Source organism: Moschus berezovskii, chromosome 5 (genome assembly GCF_049115385.1).
Source record: "Moschus berezovskii isolate FMDL1 chromosome 5, NW_MosBer_1.0, whole genome shotgun sequence".
Taxonomy (NCBI): domain Eukaryota; kingdom Metazoa; phylum Chordata; class Mammalia; order Artiodactyla; family Moschidae; genus Moschus; species Moschus berezovskii.
In genome coordinates, this window is record NC_142464.1 from 32,104,785 (window position 1) to 32,121,053 (window position 16,269).

Genomic DNA, 16,269 nt, shown 5'->3' on the forward strand with positions numbered 1-16,269 from the left:
CAGATGATTAATTATGATTTAAATTAAAATAAGATCATATCTATCTATGTTTTATTATTGCCCTCAGGTTCAGAAAACAAGCTTTCCTACTGCATTTGCATGGTAGATCCCTCCATCTCCTCCTGCTAATACAGGGTAACTTTCTAGGGGTGTTACAAGAATATTGAAGATCTTTCTGTTTTCTTCTTTGCTACCTGCTCTGCAAATGGACTTGAACTCATCATAAAATGGTGCTAGTAAAATCACATTTGTTTACACATGAAGGAGTTTTAATACTTGATTTCTAGTCTCATAGGGAGAAATACACTGAGTTAAGAAAAGCAGACCTGACAGCCAGGGCAAGAGAAGATTCTGTTATAATATCCAAGTCAAATCAGGTCACTTTTTTTGGAGTACTTGATTTTACATTTCATATAAGTGCACTATGGAACTGACTTAAAATTTGAAGAAGACGTCACAAAGATTTAATGAAAACATTAATCCAATTGTCCCTAAACCAATGTTTCATGATATGTCAAAAAATATATAGCTCTAGCATATAATTATTGGAATGAATTACCATAAAAGCGCTTCTTAAAGTAATATTAATAATGATTATTTCTGCCATGCTAAGAATTGTTATAAATATCACCATCTTACATGCCTAATCTCATTCAGTCTTCACAGCAAGTCATTAAGGTATCAACTATTGCCATCAGCTCAGTTTTATAAGATGATGAAACTGAAGCTCAGTGAGGTTACATAATTTGCCTGAAGACTCACAGCTGGTGCACAGCAAAGGCTGGAGTTAGACCTGAGGTTCACATGTTTACACATAATACCATCCATTTTTCTTAGCCTTGGTGATAATCACCACCATGGAAACTCTCTGTGGGGTATGAAATGTACTTTGGCTATTGTGGGCAAGTGAATCACATGTATCAATCAAAATTTGATGAAATGGATTCTTCAAGAAGCAGCTTAAGAAAAGAAAAGGAGAGTTTTACTTCAGTGTTTCTCACCAGACCTCAGTTTCTTCATTCGTAAAGGAGTAATTAAATGGCCTCTGAGCTCCCTTCCAGTTCCAACATTGCGTAAACCTAGTTAACTGCACAAGCCCAACTGAAGGTGAAGAAATATTAGAATGCGTAGTAACCAAATGTTTATCCTGTTTCAGTAAATGTGCAGTATTCATCTGATATACTTCACTTCTGATGTCATTTTATGTTTGCCTCTCATTTTTCTTTTCCTCCCCCTTATCTTCAAACTTTAAATTTTATTTAACTTTACTGTAGTTACATAGGCTGTTTTATATCCTTTCTGGAGAGGCATGCATGAGATAGACCTAAGTGTTGGGGGGATATGTTCCAGTCAACTTTTTTTTTAATGTATTTGATTATTTTATTTTTGGCTGCACTGGGTCTTTATTGCTGGTGCTCTAGTTGCTAGGGTGGGCTTCTCCTTGCAGTGGCATCTCTTGTTGCAGAGCATGCACCCTAGGGTGCGTGGGCTCAGTAGTTGTGGCATGCGGGCATAGTTGCCCCATGGCATGTGGGATCTTATTTCCCTAACCAGGGATCGAAGCCATGTCCCCTACCTTGCAAAGTGTATTCTTAACCACTGGACCACCAGGGAAGGCCTAGTCAACTTTTTTGTGTTCTTTTATTTTCTAGAATAACTTCCCCAGTAAAAATTCATGTTAATAAATTAAGAATAACAATAAATACAAAGTTTAAATTGAGTCATATTCTTTAGAAAAAGGGTTTTATATCTTATCAGAAATATTATTATAGGCTTTAAGGAGATTGAGGACTAAACCGTGTACTGTAGTCCTGCCATAGCCTACAAGCATTTTGTGTGTCACATGGCATGGACTCTCTCCACCCTAATCCATTCAAAGCCATGCTGTGCTGTGGCAATGTTGCCTGTAGTGTCACTGGGACACCAGCTTTAGGAGAACACAAAGTGAATGGAAAGCACACAGGCTTTAAAACCAGCTTAGCCTGGATTCCAATCTCAGCACTAATGTTTTCTATGTTTGCAACTTGGGCAAATAAAATCTCTGAGTCTTTATTTCTTAATCTGAAAATAGGACGACTTTACCCATTATTGTGGGTGGTCCAGAAGATTAAATAACTTGGTATGTGTGAAAATATCTAATAGCATGCCTGGAACTTAGTAAAATTCTGCAAAGGTTTGTTTCATTCTCTTCCTTGCCTGCTTTTTACTTTTGCAAACACGCCTCATCTACAGATGAAGATTTGTATTTTCTGGCAAACATAAACTAAAGAAGTGACTTCTGGGCTTCCCTGGTGGCCCTGTGGTAAAGAATTCACAAGCCAATGCAGGAGACACCAGTTCAACCCATGATCCAAGACGATCCTACATCCCTGGAGCAGCTAAGCCTGTGCACACAGCTATTGAGCTTGTGCTCTGGAGCTCAGGAGTAAGCAACTACTGAGCCTACATGCTGCAGCTACTAAAGCCCGAACGCCCTAGAGCCTGTGCTCTGCAACAAAGAAACCACTGCACTGAGAAGCCTGTGCCCCGCAACCAGAGAGTAGCCCAAGCAGCAACGGAGACCCAGCACAGCCAAAGATAAATGAATAAATATAACTATTAAGAAAAAAAAAAAGTGACTCCTGGCTGTGGTTTGACAACATTCCAAGTTATCACCAATTATTTTCAGAAGTGTCACATAATTCTCAAATTAAAATTAACTTTAATTATTTTAAAGTGTCACCTGGATGAAATGGCTAGAGTTACAAAATAAAATAATAGTAACTGTAGCAGTTATCAAAAGGTTGGGAATCCCCACATCAGAGCAAAAAGAGAAGTGGAAATTTGACATTTAACATAGAACCAGATAGGATCTTCAAAACTGAGAACCAATCACTATAAAGGGTAAGCACAAACACAGCACTTATTCTTTTTTTCATGCTAGTTAGGTGATTAAAGTCACAACACAGTAATTTCTATAATAAATTATACATGACAATTTCATGTACAAAAGTATTGCAATATAGAGAAAAGGTAATGGAAAAGACAATTTTTTATTTTAATACTATTTGGACGTGTAAGCATAGAGATAAATGCTGGGTACATTTTCCAAGACAAATCTTAGTCAAACACAAGCTGCTGCTACTGCTAAGTCGCTACAGTCGTGTCCGACTCTGTGCAACCCCATAGACTGCAGCCCACCAGGCTCCTCCGTCCCTGAGATTCTCCAGGCAAGAGTACTGGAGTGGGGTGCCATCGCCTTCTCCAAAATCAAATACCAGAGGGTTAATTAAAAATTAATAAAGAAGCAAAATTGTCCATACTAAAAATAAACTCATATTTTCAAATCTATTCGAGTTGAATTTAGAAGCCATGTACAAACATGAGTGGAAGATTCACGTCGCATCTTACTATTACAGGGTTTCCCTGGTGGCTCAGAGGGTAAGGAGTCTACCTGCAGCCCGGGAGACCCAGGTTCGATCCTTGGGTTGGGAAGATCCCCTGGAGAAGGAAATGGCAACCCACTCTAGAATTATTGCCTGGAAAATCCCATAGGCAGAGGAGCCTGGTGGGCTACAGTCCATGGGGTTACAGAGTCGGACACGACTGAGCCACTTCACTTTACTATTACAAATGAAAGGTAGAGCCTGAATTTAATAATTACTGAGTATGCATACAACACAAATCATTTTCAAATTGTGCTTTGTACATATTTTGGAAGTAAAAATTGCCAGCAGCTTGCTAGTTGTTATGTTGTCCCAAAAGCTGCAATGTGGACGTTGGTATTGGTATACTGTCCACGGAATGCTGTGGGTCATGATTAGTGTTTATTCTTTTAGGTGATGGGACATAACAGGGCAAAAAAAATGACAAGAATCCTTCTTCTCATAGAGTTTATATATGAGTGTGAAGATGTTTAAAAAATAAGTGGGTTAAAAATAGTTAGGGACTTCCCTTGCAGTCAAGTGATTAAGACTTCACCTTTCAATGAGGGGAATACGGGTTCAATCCTTGGTTGGGAAGCTAAGATCCCACATGCCTCGTGGCCAAAACATAAAACAGAAACAATACTGCAGCAAATGCAATAAAGACTTAAAACACGGTCCACATCAAACAATTAAAATATCTTATAAAAATATGCTAAAAGGTAAAGGGACTATTGAATACAGTAAAAGCAAATGGGTACATTGTATATCTCTATGATATACTTGGGAGACGATTGGGTCTTGAGAAGGAGAAGTATCTTAAGAGTGAAATAAGAAGAAATCACAGTGAACAGAAACTTTAATGGAGATTAGAGAGATTACAACAAGGGAAAAGGAGAATTAAGATTAATAGAATCCTGAAGTTATTAAGAGGGTTAGATCTTGTTCACAAGAATCATCATTCTTTATTAAGGAAACCGAAATCCTGGGAGTTTAAAGAAAATAAAATAAGAATAAAATAGGGACATAATCTTAAAAGAGTATATATCCCTATAGGTTAACACTTTTACCTATCTTGAGTGCAAATACTTTCGGATGACCCAGAACCAAGCATTCTGGTTTCACTCTACCAAAGACATTATATAGACAGAAAACTGTAAAGCAAAAGCTTACAGTTGTTCATTATTTGATTATCTTTCCCATTGCCCTCAAAGATAAAGTCTCTCTTAAATAAACTCACTCCCAGGCCCTACCGAGTGAGGCTGGCCTGAGTGGGCTCTGGGCTGAGAGGCCTGAAATACCCAACTCTAGTCCTTCCCATTCCAGAGATCTGGATGTCAGGACCCTGACAGGATCTCATCCACGATTCAGGAAAATGCTTCCCCAGGTGATCCTTAACCGAGCAAAAATTTTAATAAGAATTTGCACTTTATCTGATAGTGAGCAAGGAATCATTAGCTGGAAGTCTCCTGATCACTGGAAGCCAATTCTTTTTTATTAATTTTAAATTTTTTTATTGAAGTATTATTTTATTGAAGTTGATTTACAATTTGTATTAATTTTTGCTGCACAGCAAAGTGATTCAGTCATATATATGTGTGTGTATATATATATATATATTCTTTTTTATATTCTTTTCCATTATGGTTCTATATTCTTTTTATGTTTTTTTCCATCATGGTTCATCACAGGACATGGAATATTTGTTCCCTGTGATATAGAGTAGGACCTTGTTGCCCATCCATTACATATATAATAGCCTTCATCTGCTAACCCCAAATTACCAGTTCACCCTTCTTCCACTCCCCGCCGCCCTTGGCAACCACAAGTCTGTTCCCTATATGAGTCAGTTTCTGTTTCATAGATAGGTTCATTTGTGCCATATTTTAGACTCCATGTGTAAGTGATATCACATGGCATTTGTCTTTCTTTTTTTGACTTATTTCACCTAGTATGATGATCTCTAGTTGCATCTTGTTGCTGCAAATGGCACTGCTTCATTTTTTGTGGCTTAGTAGTATTCCAGTATGTGTGTGTGTGTGTGTGTGTGTGATATGTGTATATCACATCTTTGTCCATTCATCTGCCAATGGACATTTAGGTTGTTTCCACGTTTTGGCTATTGTGAATAGTGCTGCTATGAATATAGGGCACACGAATCTTCTTGAATTACAATTTTGCAGGAGGCAAGTCTTAAATGAACAACAAGAGTTCAGTTTTTAGGAGATGGAATCCCAGTTTCTGTTCACGGTTGTTCATAGATCACAGTGCTGACTCTGGGACTTCCAGGGATCATCTGGGATTAAGAGCCATTACAGCTTCAACACAGTTGTGCATGTTATCTTGTTTGCTGAGGCCTATTACCCCCAGGGGACAAAATAGAAACACTTATAAGTTATGGGTTTTGCCTCTTGTTCCCAGCTTTGATGGCTTTGCCTTCAGCTGGCAGGGACAGATAAGAGGAATTTTTAAGCAGAGGTTTAAATAGCAAATTCCCTACTTGGTAAAGAATAGAAGAGAGGAGAGGCAATGGAGAGGATGAAAATCTCAGTTTCCCAAGTTTTATTGCAATAAATAAAATAAATATTATAGTAATGACAAGAGATACAGTAAGCTTTAGATTTGGAGAAATCTGCTATAGGAGTCTGGGTTACAAATCTTTATAATCCCTATTGTATTAGCCACAGACATTTATTCAGATGACTGTATTTGCTGGAAAAGCTTAACATTGTCCCAAGGCTGTCCCAAATTGTCCCAATGTTCCAACACTGTCCCGATCACCTAGTGATTGGATCAGTGCCAGGAAGGTTCAGCCAGAAAGTACTGCAACACATTCATTTCAAATAAGACACACATATATGCACACAATGAAATACTACTTAGCCATAAAAATGGAAGCTTGCCATTTGCAGCAATACGGATGGAGGTCTTAAGGCTAAGCGAAGTAAGTCAGACAGAGAAAGAAATACTGTATATCACTTATATGTGGAATCTAAAAAATAGAACAAACTAGTGAATCTGCCTGCAATGCAGGAGACCCAGGTTTGATTCCTGGGTCGGGAAGATCCCCTGGAGAAGGAAATGGCAATCCACTCCAGTATTCTTGCCTGAAAAATCCCATGGACAGAGGCAGGCTACATACAGTCCATGGGGTCTCAAGCATTGGACACGACTTGCGACTGAACCACCACCACACTGAATAAAATAAAAAAGAAGCAGATTCACAAATATTGAGAACAAACTAGTGGTTATCAGTGGAGAGAGGGAAAGGGGAGGGGCACATAGGGGTAGGTGATTAAGAGGTATAAACCATATGCATAAAAATAAGCTTCATGGATAATTGTATAGAACAGGGAATATAACCAATATTTTATAATACTATAAATGGAGTAAACTTTAAAATTGTGAATCACTATATGTACTCATATAGTACTATCCATCAACTACACTTTAGTTAAAAAAAAAAAAAAACTTAAAATGATTTTTGAAATCTGCTGGTATGCAGTACATGTACCTTTTCCTAACTTGGAGAAAATCCAGACAGGAGCATGGAGAATGACCAAAGAGATTGAAAATAGAATCCAGAGGGAGAGCTTAAAAGAAGGGAGTCAGCTTTGCTTGGAGAGAGAAAAGAAGGCTGAGAGTGACAATGATAGTGGCTCTGAAGGACACAAAGAGTGGCAGCTCATAGTCATCACTCCTTCACTCACCCAAGTATCACTCACTGTCCCAGCACCTGGGAGACAAAGAGAAGGACACAAACCTAAGTCGGTGACTCAACATCTACTGTCCATTGCCAGTGCCCAAGAATTGAACAAAAATAAGTGTAGGTTGGAACACAAGTAGGAAATAAGCCTGAAGGGAAGAGATTTAAGGAATTTAAAAACTTTCCAGGAGATGGCAAGAGTGAACACCAACATCTTAGAAATGAGCGAACTAAAATGAACGGGAATGGGTGAATTTAATTCAGATGATCATTATATCTACTACTGTGGGCAAGAATCCCTTAGAAGAAATGGAGTAGGCCTCATAGTCAACAGAAGAGTCCAAAACTTGGGTACAATCTCAAACTGAGGGAATGATATCGGTTTGTTTCTGATGCAAAACATTCAACATCATTGTAATCCAAGTCTAGGCCCCAACCACTAACGCCAAAGAAATTGAAGTTGAATGGTTTTATGAAGACCTCCAAGGCCTTCTAGAACTAATATAAGAAAAAAGAAATGATGTCCTTTTCATCACAGGGGATTGGAATGTAAAACTAGGAAGTCAAGAGATACCTGGAGTTACAGGCAAGTTTGACCTTTTGGTACAAAATGAAGCAGGACAAAGGCTAACAGTTTTGACAAGTGATCGCAGCAAACACACTCTTTCAATAACACAAGAGACAACTCCACACATGTATAGTACCAAATGGCCAATACGAAAATCAAATTGATTATATTATTTGCAGCTGAAGATGAAGAAGCTCTATATCGTCAGCAAAAACAAGGCTGGGAGGTGACTGTGGCTCAGATCATGAACTCCTTATTGTCAAATTTAGACTTAATTGAAGGAAGTTAGAGAAAACCACTAGACCATTCAGGTTTGACCTAAATCAAATCCTTTATGATTATACAGTGGAAGTGACAAATAGATTCAAGGGATTAGATCTGATAGAGTGCCTGAAGAACTATGAATGGAGGTTTGTTAAAAGATGCTTACTCCTTGGAAGGAAAGTTATGACCAACCTAGATAGTATACTAAAAAGCAGAGACATTACGTTGCCAACCAAGGTCCGTCTAGTCAAGGCTATGGTTTTTCCAGTGGTCATGTATGGATGTGAGAGTTGGACTGTGAAGAAAGCTGATCGCCGAAGAATTGATGCTTTCGAACTGTGGTGTTGGAGAAGACTCTTGAGAGTCCCTTGGACTGCAAGGAGATCCAACCAGTCCATTCTAAAGGAGATCAATCCTGGGTGTTTATTGGAAGGGCTGATGCTAAAGCTGAAACCCCAATACTTTGGCCACCTCATGTGAAGAGTTGACTCACTGGAAAAGACTGATGCTGGGAGGGATTGGGGGTGGGAGGAGAAGGGGACGACAGAGAATGAGATGGCTGGATGGCATCACCGACTCGATGGACATGAGTTTGAGTGTACTCCAGGAGCTGGTGATGGACAGGGAGGCCTGGCATGCTGTGATTCATGGGGTCGCAAAGAGTTGGACACGACTGAGCGACTGAACTGAACTGAACAGAACATTGTACAGGTTGTGGTGACCAAAACCATCCCCCCAAAAAAGAAATGCAAAATGGCAAAGTGGTTGTCTAAGGAGGATTTACAAATAGCTGAGAAAAGGAGAGAAGCAAAAAGCAAGGAAGAAAGGGAAAGATAAACCCATCTGAATGCAGAGTTTCAAAGAATAGCAAGGAGAGATAAGAAGACCTTCTTAAGTGAACAATGCAAAGAAATAGAGGAAAATGATTGAATGAGGAAATGGGAAAGACTAGAAATCTCTTCAAGAAAATTGAAGATATTTAGGGAACATTTCATGCAAGGATGGGCATGATAAAGAAAAGAAATGGTAAGGACCTAAGAAGCAGAAGAGATTAAGAAGAGGTGGCAAGAATACACAGAAGAACTGTTCACAGGTCACAGTGCTGACTCTGTGACTTCCAAGGAAGTCAAAAATTGTCCAAATGACCCTGATAACCACCATGGTGTGGTCACTCACCTAGAGCTGGACATCCTGGAGTGTGAAGTCAAGTCAAATGGGATTTAAGAAACATTGCTACTAACAAAGCTAGTGGAGGTGGTAGAATTCCAGCTGAGTTATTTCAAATCCTAAAAGGTGATGCTGTGAAAGTGCTGCCCTCAATATGCCAGCAAATTTGGAAAACTCAGCAGTGGCCACAGGACTGGAAAAAGTCAGTTTTGAATTCCAATCCCAAAGGAAAGTAATGCCAAAGAATGTTCAAACTACCACACAATTGCACTCATTTCACAAGCTAGCAAGATAATGCTCAAAATCCTTCAGCTAGGCTTCTGCAGTACATGAACCAAGAACTTCCAGATGTACAAGCTGGATTTAGAAAAGACAGATGTACCAGAGGTCAAATTGCCAACATCCATTGGATCATAGAAAAAGCAAGGGAATTCCAGAAAAACTTCTGCTTCATTCACTATGCTAAAGCCTTTGACTGTGTGGATCACAACAAATTGGACAATTCTTAAAGAAATGGGAATACCAGACCACTATAACTGTCTCCTGAGAAACCTGTATGCAGGACAAGAAGCAACAGTTAGATCCGGACATGGAACAACAGATTGGCTCCAAACTGGGAAAGGATTACGTCAAGGTTGTATATTGTTACCTGGCATATTCAACTTATAAGCAGAGTACATCATGAGAAATGCCAGGCTGGATGAATCACAAATTGGAATCATGATTGCCAGGAGAAATATCAACAACCTCAGATATGGAGATGATACTACTCTAATGGCACAAATTCAAGAGGAACTAAGAGCCTCTTGAAGAGGGTGAAAGAGGAGAGTGAAAAGGCTGGCTTAAAACTCAACATTCAAAAAGCTAAGATCATGGCATCCAGTCCCATTACTTCATGGCAAACAGAAGGGGAAATAAGTGGAAGCAGTGAAAGATTTTATTTTCTTGGGCTCCAAAATCGCTGCAGATGGTGACTACAGCCATGAAATTAAAAGACTCTTGCTTCTTGGAAGGAAAGCTATGACAAACCTAGATGGCATATTAAAAAGCAGACACACATCACTTTACTGACACAAGTCCGTCTAGTCAAAGCTATGGTTTTTCCAGTAGTCGTGTAGGGATGTGAGAGTTGGACCATAAAGATGGCTGAGCACAAAAAATTGAAGCTTTTGAACTGCAGTGTGCTGGAGAAGACTCTTGAGAGTCTCTTGGACTGCAAGGAGATCAAACTAGTTAATCTTAAAGGAAATCAACCCTGAATATTCACTGGAGGGACTGATGCTAAAGCTGAAGCTCCAACTACTTTGGCCACAAGAAGGGAAGAGCCGAGTCATTGGAAAAGACCCTGATGATGGGAAAGATCGAAGGCAAAAGGAGAAGGGGACGACAAAGGATGAGATGATTAGATAGCATCACCGACTCAGTGGACATGAATTTGAGCTAATTCTGGGAGATAGTGAAGGACAGGGGAACCTGGCGTGCTGCAGTCCCATGAGGTCACAAAGAGTCAGACACAACTAAGCAACTGAACAACAGCAGGGCCAAGGTAGCAATGGAAATAAATTCATCCCCACTTGCCCTTTATTTATTTATGAGAACTACTGCTGGTTAAATGGTAATTTTCAGGGTTGATTAGGAGAATTTCCACCAGAGAAAAGGAAAAAAAAGATGATCGCTTCAGTTGTACGATTTGGAATATTCGATTAAAGACCTTGTACGGTCAGTATAAGGTAAGGCAACTATTTTGTGGTTTCCGTCTCTGCTCAACACTGTATGATTCATATCAGGGTCTGTTCGGGCCACAGAAATAGCAGAAGAGGAAAAGGCAATCGTGGTATCTCTCCCCAGAGTTGTTAAGAAAAAGCCCACTAACCAAGCTTACCATGAACATGAGCATGTACAAATTCTCAGCAACTGACTGTGTTATTAACACTTGAATTCCTTTTGTGCTTGGTTCTTGGAATTGTCCAACTTTTGAGTAACTAAGAATTATCATCATTTAGGACATATAAAAATGTGCTACTTTTAACACAAATACAAAGGAAATCTTTTACTTACCTTAAATAGGATAGACAAATGAGTTAGATAATTAAAAATTCAAGATAGTGTGCTTTGTTTTTAATTTGAATTTTCTGGTTTGACTCTAACCACCCAAAAAGGAAATTTCAAACTTTTTCAGGCATACTTAAGCCCCATTTAAAAATTTACAAGAAACCAAGACTCAGGTGAACAATTTTTAGTCAGTATTTTCACTATTCAATGACCTTTGTGAAATTTAAGTGTAAATTTCATTTTTTTAAATGCTCAAAAACTGTTCAAAATGACCATTTTGTGTCTCCCAGATATGCAAACTGTCCCTACCTAAACTTCTGATGAATCAAAAAGTTGTTCTTTCCTCTGTTCTTTCTTTGTTTATTGTGTACATCATTAGGCCATTTTTTAAAAAATGTGTGCTTTCAGTAAATCCGCTAAATAATATATCCTGAGAAAGATATCTATTTTGTACAAAGCACCTTATTTGTCCTAAAGATAATACTGAAATGTGTGTGTGTATATATATATATAATTTATTTATGTAGCATATGGCACAGTAATTGAAAAAATATGTTTCTAAAAATACCCAATTGTATATAGTATGCACATAATCCAATAGAAGTGACAACCATTCACTTGAAATCCATTTTGTCCCGCCTCCCTTCTGAAACAATATCTCTCAGGTCAACTATATGTGCATAGCTTACCTGTCTCACTTCCAATCAAAGGCTGATTTGCAAAATGCTTGACAAAATCCTTCAAAGATGAGAATTCATTAAAGCCAAATTTAAATGAATATCCAGTATATTCAACATGAAAGTGTTTGACAGAGTCTTTGGCTCTAAAAGAAACAAAGGGAAAAAAACCTTAATGATATTTAAGAAACAAGTATCTTTTTTGAGGGGAAACATAACCTTAGGCTTTAGTATCACCATGGAACCCTTCTCGAAACAGTTATGACACAATCACCAAAACCACTGGCATTTAAAGAATAGCACTCCTCTAATTGTTAGTAATGTTGAGCATCTTTTCATGTGCTTATCTGTATGTCTTTTTTGGAGAAACATTTATTAAGGTCTTCTGCTCATTTTTCAGCTGGGTTGTTTGTATTTTGCTGGGGGCATAAGTGTGAGAGAGACAGGAAGAGAGGTGATAGAAATGGCAGGTCACCCTCTCCCCAGATTCTCCTCTGTGACTGGTCCTCCTCACTTGGGAGTCAGTACAAACTCGGCCTCTTTTCACTTAATCAGCTATGTGAGCCCAGTCCTTTGCCTCCCACACCTGTTTCACTCCCTGCTGAATAAAACACCAACTTTTCTACATTGCCATTTTTGGAACAAGGCAGAAAATTAAAGTGTATATATATCTATATCTATAACCATAAACACACACACTCACACACACACATACACACATGGCTTCACTTCCACATTCTTCTCTTTCAGGTAACTTTCCACCTTTACCAAAAATCGGAAGTCAGAATCACCTAGAGGGTGCAGGTTTCTGGGCCTTACCCCCTGAATTCCTGATCCATTAGGTCTGGGGCTGGGCCCAAGACTTGCATTCCTAACATGCTCTGAAGTGATGCTACTGGTCTGGGGACCACATTTTGGCAACTGCCATAATCCAACCAGCTGTACTATTCTCCTAGGAGCTTCTGCCTTTGTCCCTTAGCTTGTACTGTTCCCTTCACCTATGACTTCTTCCGCTTTGTTTTTGATTATGTCAGTTCAAAGGCCACTTACTCTGTCAAATATTGCATGATATTTCAGCTTGAGTTACTTGTTTTTTTTCTCTTCTCAACAATCCACACACTTACCTTGCTGTCTTTCACATCATTTATAGCACTCTCCTTTGTAGTAAAGTATTTATATATGGTCTTATTGCCCCTGTGAGGCTAGACTTCCTGAAGACAAGGTCTTTGAATCTCCTACAACACTTATCAAAGTGGTAGGCACAGAGTGGATGCTCTGAAATATTATTAAGGAAGTGAATGAACAAGTGAATAAAAACAGCCATTCTCCTGAGCTGGTCTGTGGTTCTTACTTTTGCTGGTGGTTATTACTTTTTTAAAGCATTTCCAAGTGCTTGTAATGGAAATTAGCAATTTATATTTTAAATTTGTATATATATGTGTTATCTCTTTGTAAGGCTTATGAAACATGTATAAGTGAAAAGTTAACTTTCTTTGAGCCAACAATTGCACAGGTTTGTCTGACATTTTGGAGTGATCCATGCAATAAAGGATCAACAATCCAACCATTAAATAAAATTTTAACATTTGCTGTTGATTTGAGAAAGCACAATTCCTGCTTCAACCCAGAATTGAATTCCTACTTCAAGCAGAATTCCACTTTTGATTAAAAATGTTCCCAAAGATGTTGTTTAGAAAATTTATAAACAAAATAAAATAATAATGGTTTGAGGATAATGGGTGGGTGGCCGAGGGCAATTTCATGGAGTCCTTATATCCTAGCAACTGCCGGTGAACCCAGCGAAACTTGCTATATGTCAGCGGAAGCCAAGGTGACAGATGCTAACAGATAACCAATGACTCCGCCTGATTATCAGGTGGCTAGGTCACCTTCTCTGGAAGGGAAGTCAGACAGGAGAAAGTGTGGGAGAGAAACCCTGAAAGGGCTGGCCAATCACTGTTTTGAGCCAGGCGTATCTGGTGGGGACTAGATTAACTTTCTTAACAGTTAGGGCAAATGGAGCTTTGAGAAATTCTGTTTATAGAAAAAAATTAAAAGTTGCATGTTGCCTTGAGTTTGTGGTTATGAAAGTTGCATAGCCACAAGTCATTTTGATTTTCCAGAGGAAGGAAAGAACAGTGAAAAGGGGACTGGGCCAGGTTCCAGGGATGAGGATTCTGGTGCTGTTTCTAGCACTGTTTTATTGGGTGGAAGACACTTTACCACTTCAGGCTTCAGTTACTCCATCAGTCAAGCAAGAGTTTTGGGTTAAATAATTCATAAAATCTCCTTCAGCTTTAACATTTTTTTTTGTCCCAGCTCTAATAATATTTTCCCTGCTAATGGAAGGAGCAGGTATGTTTTTTTGCAGTCTCACCACTCAGAGCTTGGCATCCTTGGACCTGCTGATCTAACAAGAATCAAGAGAATTCCATTTTCTGGCAATCTGCATGTGATGCTGAAGTCAGTGCCCATGTAAGTAAGAGATGGGACCCCACTAAATTCATAGAGTTCTTAAGAATCCTACCTCACAGAGAGAGAGTAGAGCCCAATCCTCTCATTGCTGTCCCGCAGAAGGTAGCTCCCATCACATCCATTGGAGAGGAGCAGTGCCTCAGCGGCATGGCGGGTGAGGTTGCCATGGTACCACCTGGGGAGGAGAGAGCAGCACTTTTACTCAGAGTGAACTACGGGGGGACTCTTCCTGCACTGGGTTTTCCTCTCAGAGATTACCTCAGCAATATTCTCCACCCTGGTAGCCCTGAGACCTAACTCTGAGCCAAAACATCAGGAAAAGGAAATTGCTGGATGAGGCTGAAGGGGACAGGAGGGATTTGCCTTATCCCAGAGTGTTATGGGTTGACTTGTATCCTGAACACTCTTATGTTGAAGTGCTGAGCCCGAGTACCTCAGAATGCTTCCTTATTTGGAGACAGGGTCTTTAGCAAGTTATAATGAGGTTCTTAAGGTGGGTCCTAGGGATTTTCCTTGGTGGCTCAGATGATGAAGAATCTGCCTGCAGTTCAGGAGACCTGGGTTCGATCCCTGGGTGATCCCCTGGAGAAGTGAATGGCAACCCACTCCAGTATTCTTGCCTGGAGAATCCCTTGGACAGAGGAGCCTGGTGGGCTATAAAGTCCATGGGATCATAAAGAGTCACACACGGCTGACTGACTAACACTTCCATTTTCAAGGTGGGTCCTAATTCAATAGGACCATAAAAAGGGGACTTTTGGAGACAGACTTGCACACAGGGAGAGTGCCTTGTGAACACTCTCCCTAAAGACGGCCATCTGTAAGTCAAGGAGGGTGAGCTGGAGCAGATCCCGCCTCATAGCCCTCGGAAGGAACCAACCCTACTTGGGGCTGACACCTTGATTTGGGGCTTCTCATCTCCAGAACATGAGACAATCAGTTTCCTCTGTTTAAGCTGCCATTTTGTGGTACTTATTCATGCAAGTCCTAGCAAACAAACATACATTACTTTGTAGACAGAAAGATTTTTAAAATTTCAAGTCAAAAATAACCATAAGAATAGGCTTGGGCCAATTTTCTCTCTTTCTTTTGATGTATCACACTCTCTTTTAAAAATGTGGTACCATGTTTTGTAATGTTTACAACCGCTGAGTTGTTATAGCAGAGTCCATTGTCATGAGGGAAATGAAGATGAACACAAGGAATTCAGACGCTTTATACAGAGACGCAAACCCCGTTCAATAATTGTTTAAAACTCACAAATACCTGCAGAGTTGGGAAAGTCCCAAGGATATTCAGACTAATGTATGTGTTTAAAACAACAAATAAATAAACTCCAAAAACACATTAGAAAAGGTAACATATATCTATGGTAAAAAAAATCTATATAGCTCAAAAGAAGGCATAATGAAAATGAAGCTTTTTTCTCCCCTTTAATCCATATCACCCCTGTTCCTTTCCTCAGAGGACCCCGATGTTACCCATTTTCTGTGCTTCCTCCTGAGAGGAATCCTTTGTGTCCAGAGGCATCCAGGCATGTCCCCAATCCCAGCTCTATGGAGACAAGAGCATCCCAGGCACCCTGTTCTGCCCCTCACCCCTTTTTCCTTTCCCGTTCTTTTTAATGAGTCAATAGAGACAGTTCAGTGTGGTGATTAGGACTGTGGTCTCTGGCGTCAGAGTCCTGATCCACGTGAAACCTCTTAAAGCTGTAACACCTTGGGCAAGTTATATAACCAATCTAAGCCTCAGTTTTCTCACCTCTAAAATAGAATCAATAATAGCGGTACCTCATGGGCCAGCAGTAAGTTCTGCTTGCTGTAACACACACAAAATGGTCAAAACAGTCTTGGCAAACAGTTGAGCTCAAAACACATTAGTTGTCATGAAGCTGTTGAGATCCCCAAAGCCATAACTTGTGATGTTTCCTCTGAGGTGTGATTTTCTTGTTGCTCA

At 39.6% G+C, this 16,269-nt stretch overlaps 1 protein-coding gene across 4 annotated transcripts in view; it reads right to left on the reverse strand.

The window, feature by feature from the left end:
• Positions 1–16,269, reverse strand: part of DAPP1 (dual adaptor of phosphotyrosine and 3-phosphoinositides 1) — a 57,750-nt gene that overhangs the window by 20,081 nt on the left and 21,400 nt on the right. For all 4 annotated transcript variants that reach the window (XM_055434663.2, XM_055434664.2, XM_055434661.2 and 1 more), the window contains exons 2-3: positions 14,366–14,488; positions 11,851–11,984 (exon numbers count right to left, since the gene is read on the reverse strand). In XM_055434663.2, coding sequence (XP_055290638.1) covers positions 11,851–11,984; positions 14,366–14,488 — 257 coding nt within the window. The remainder of the gene's footprint in view (positions 1–11,850; positions 11,985–14,365; positions 14,489–16,269) is intronic.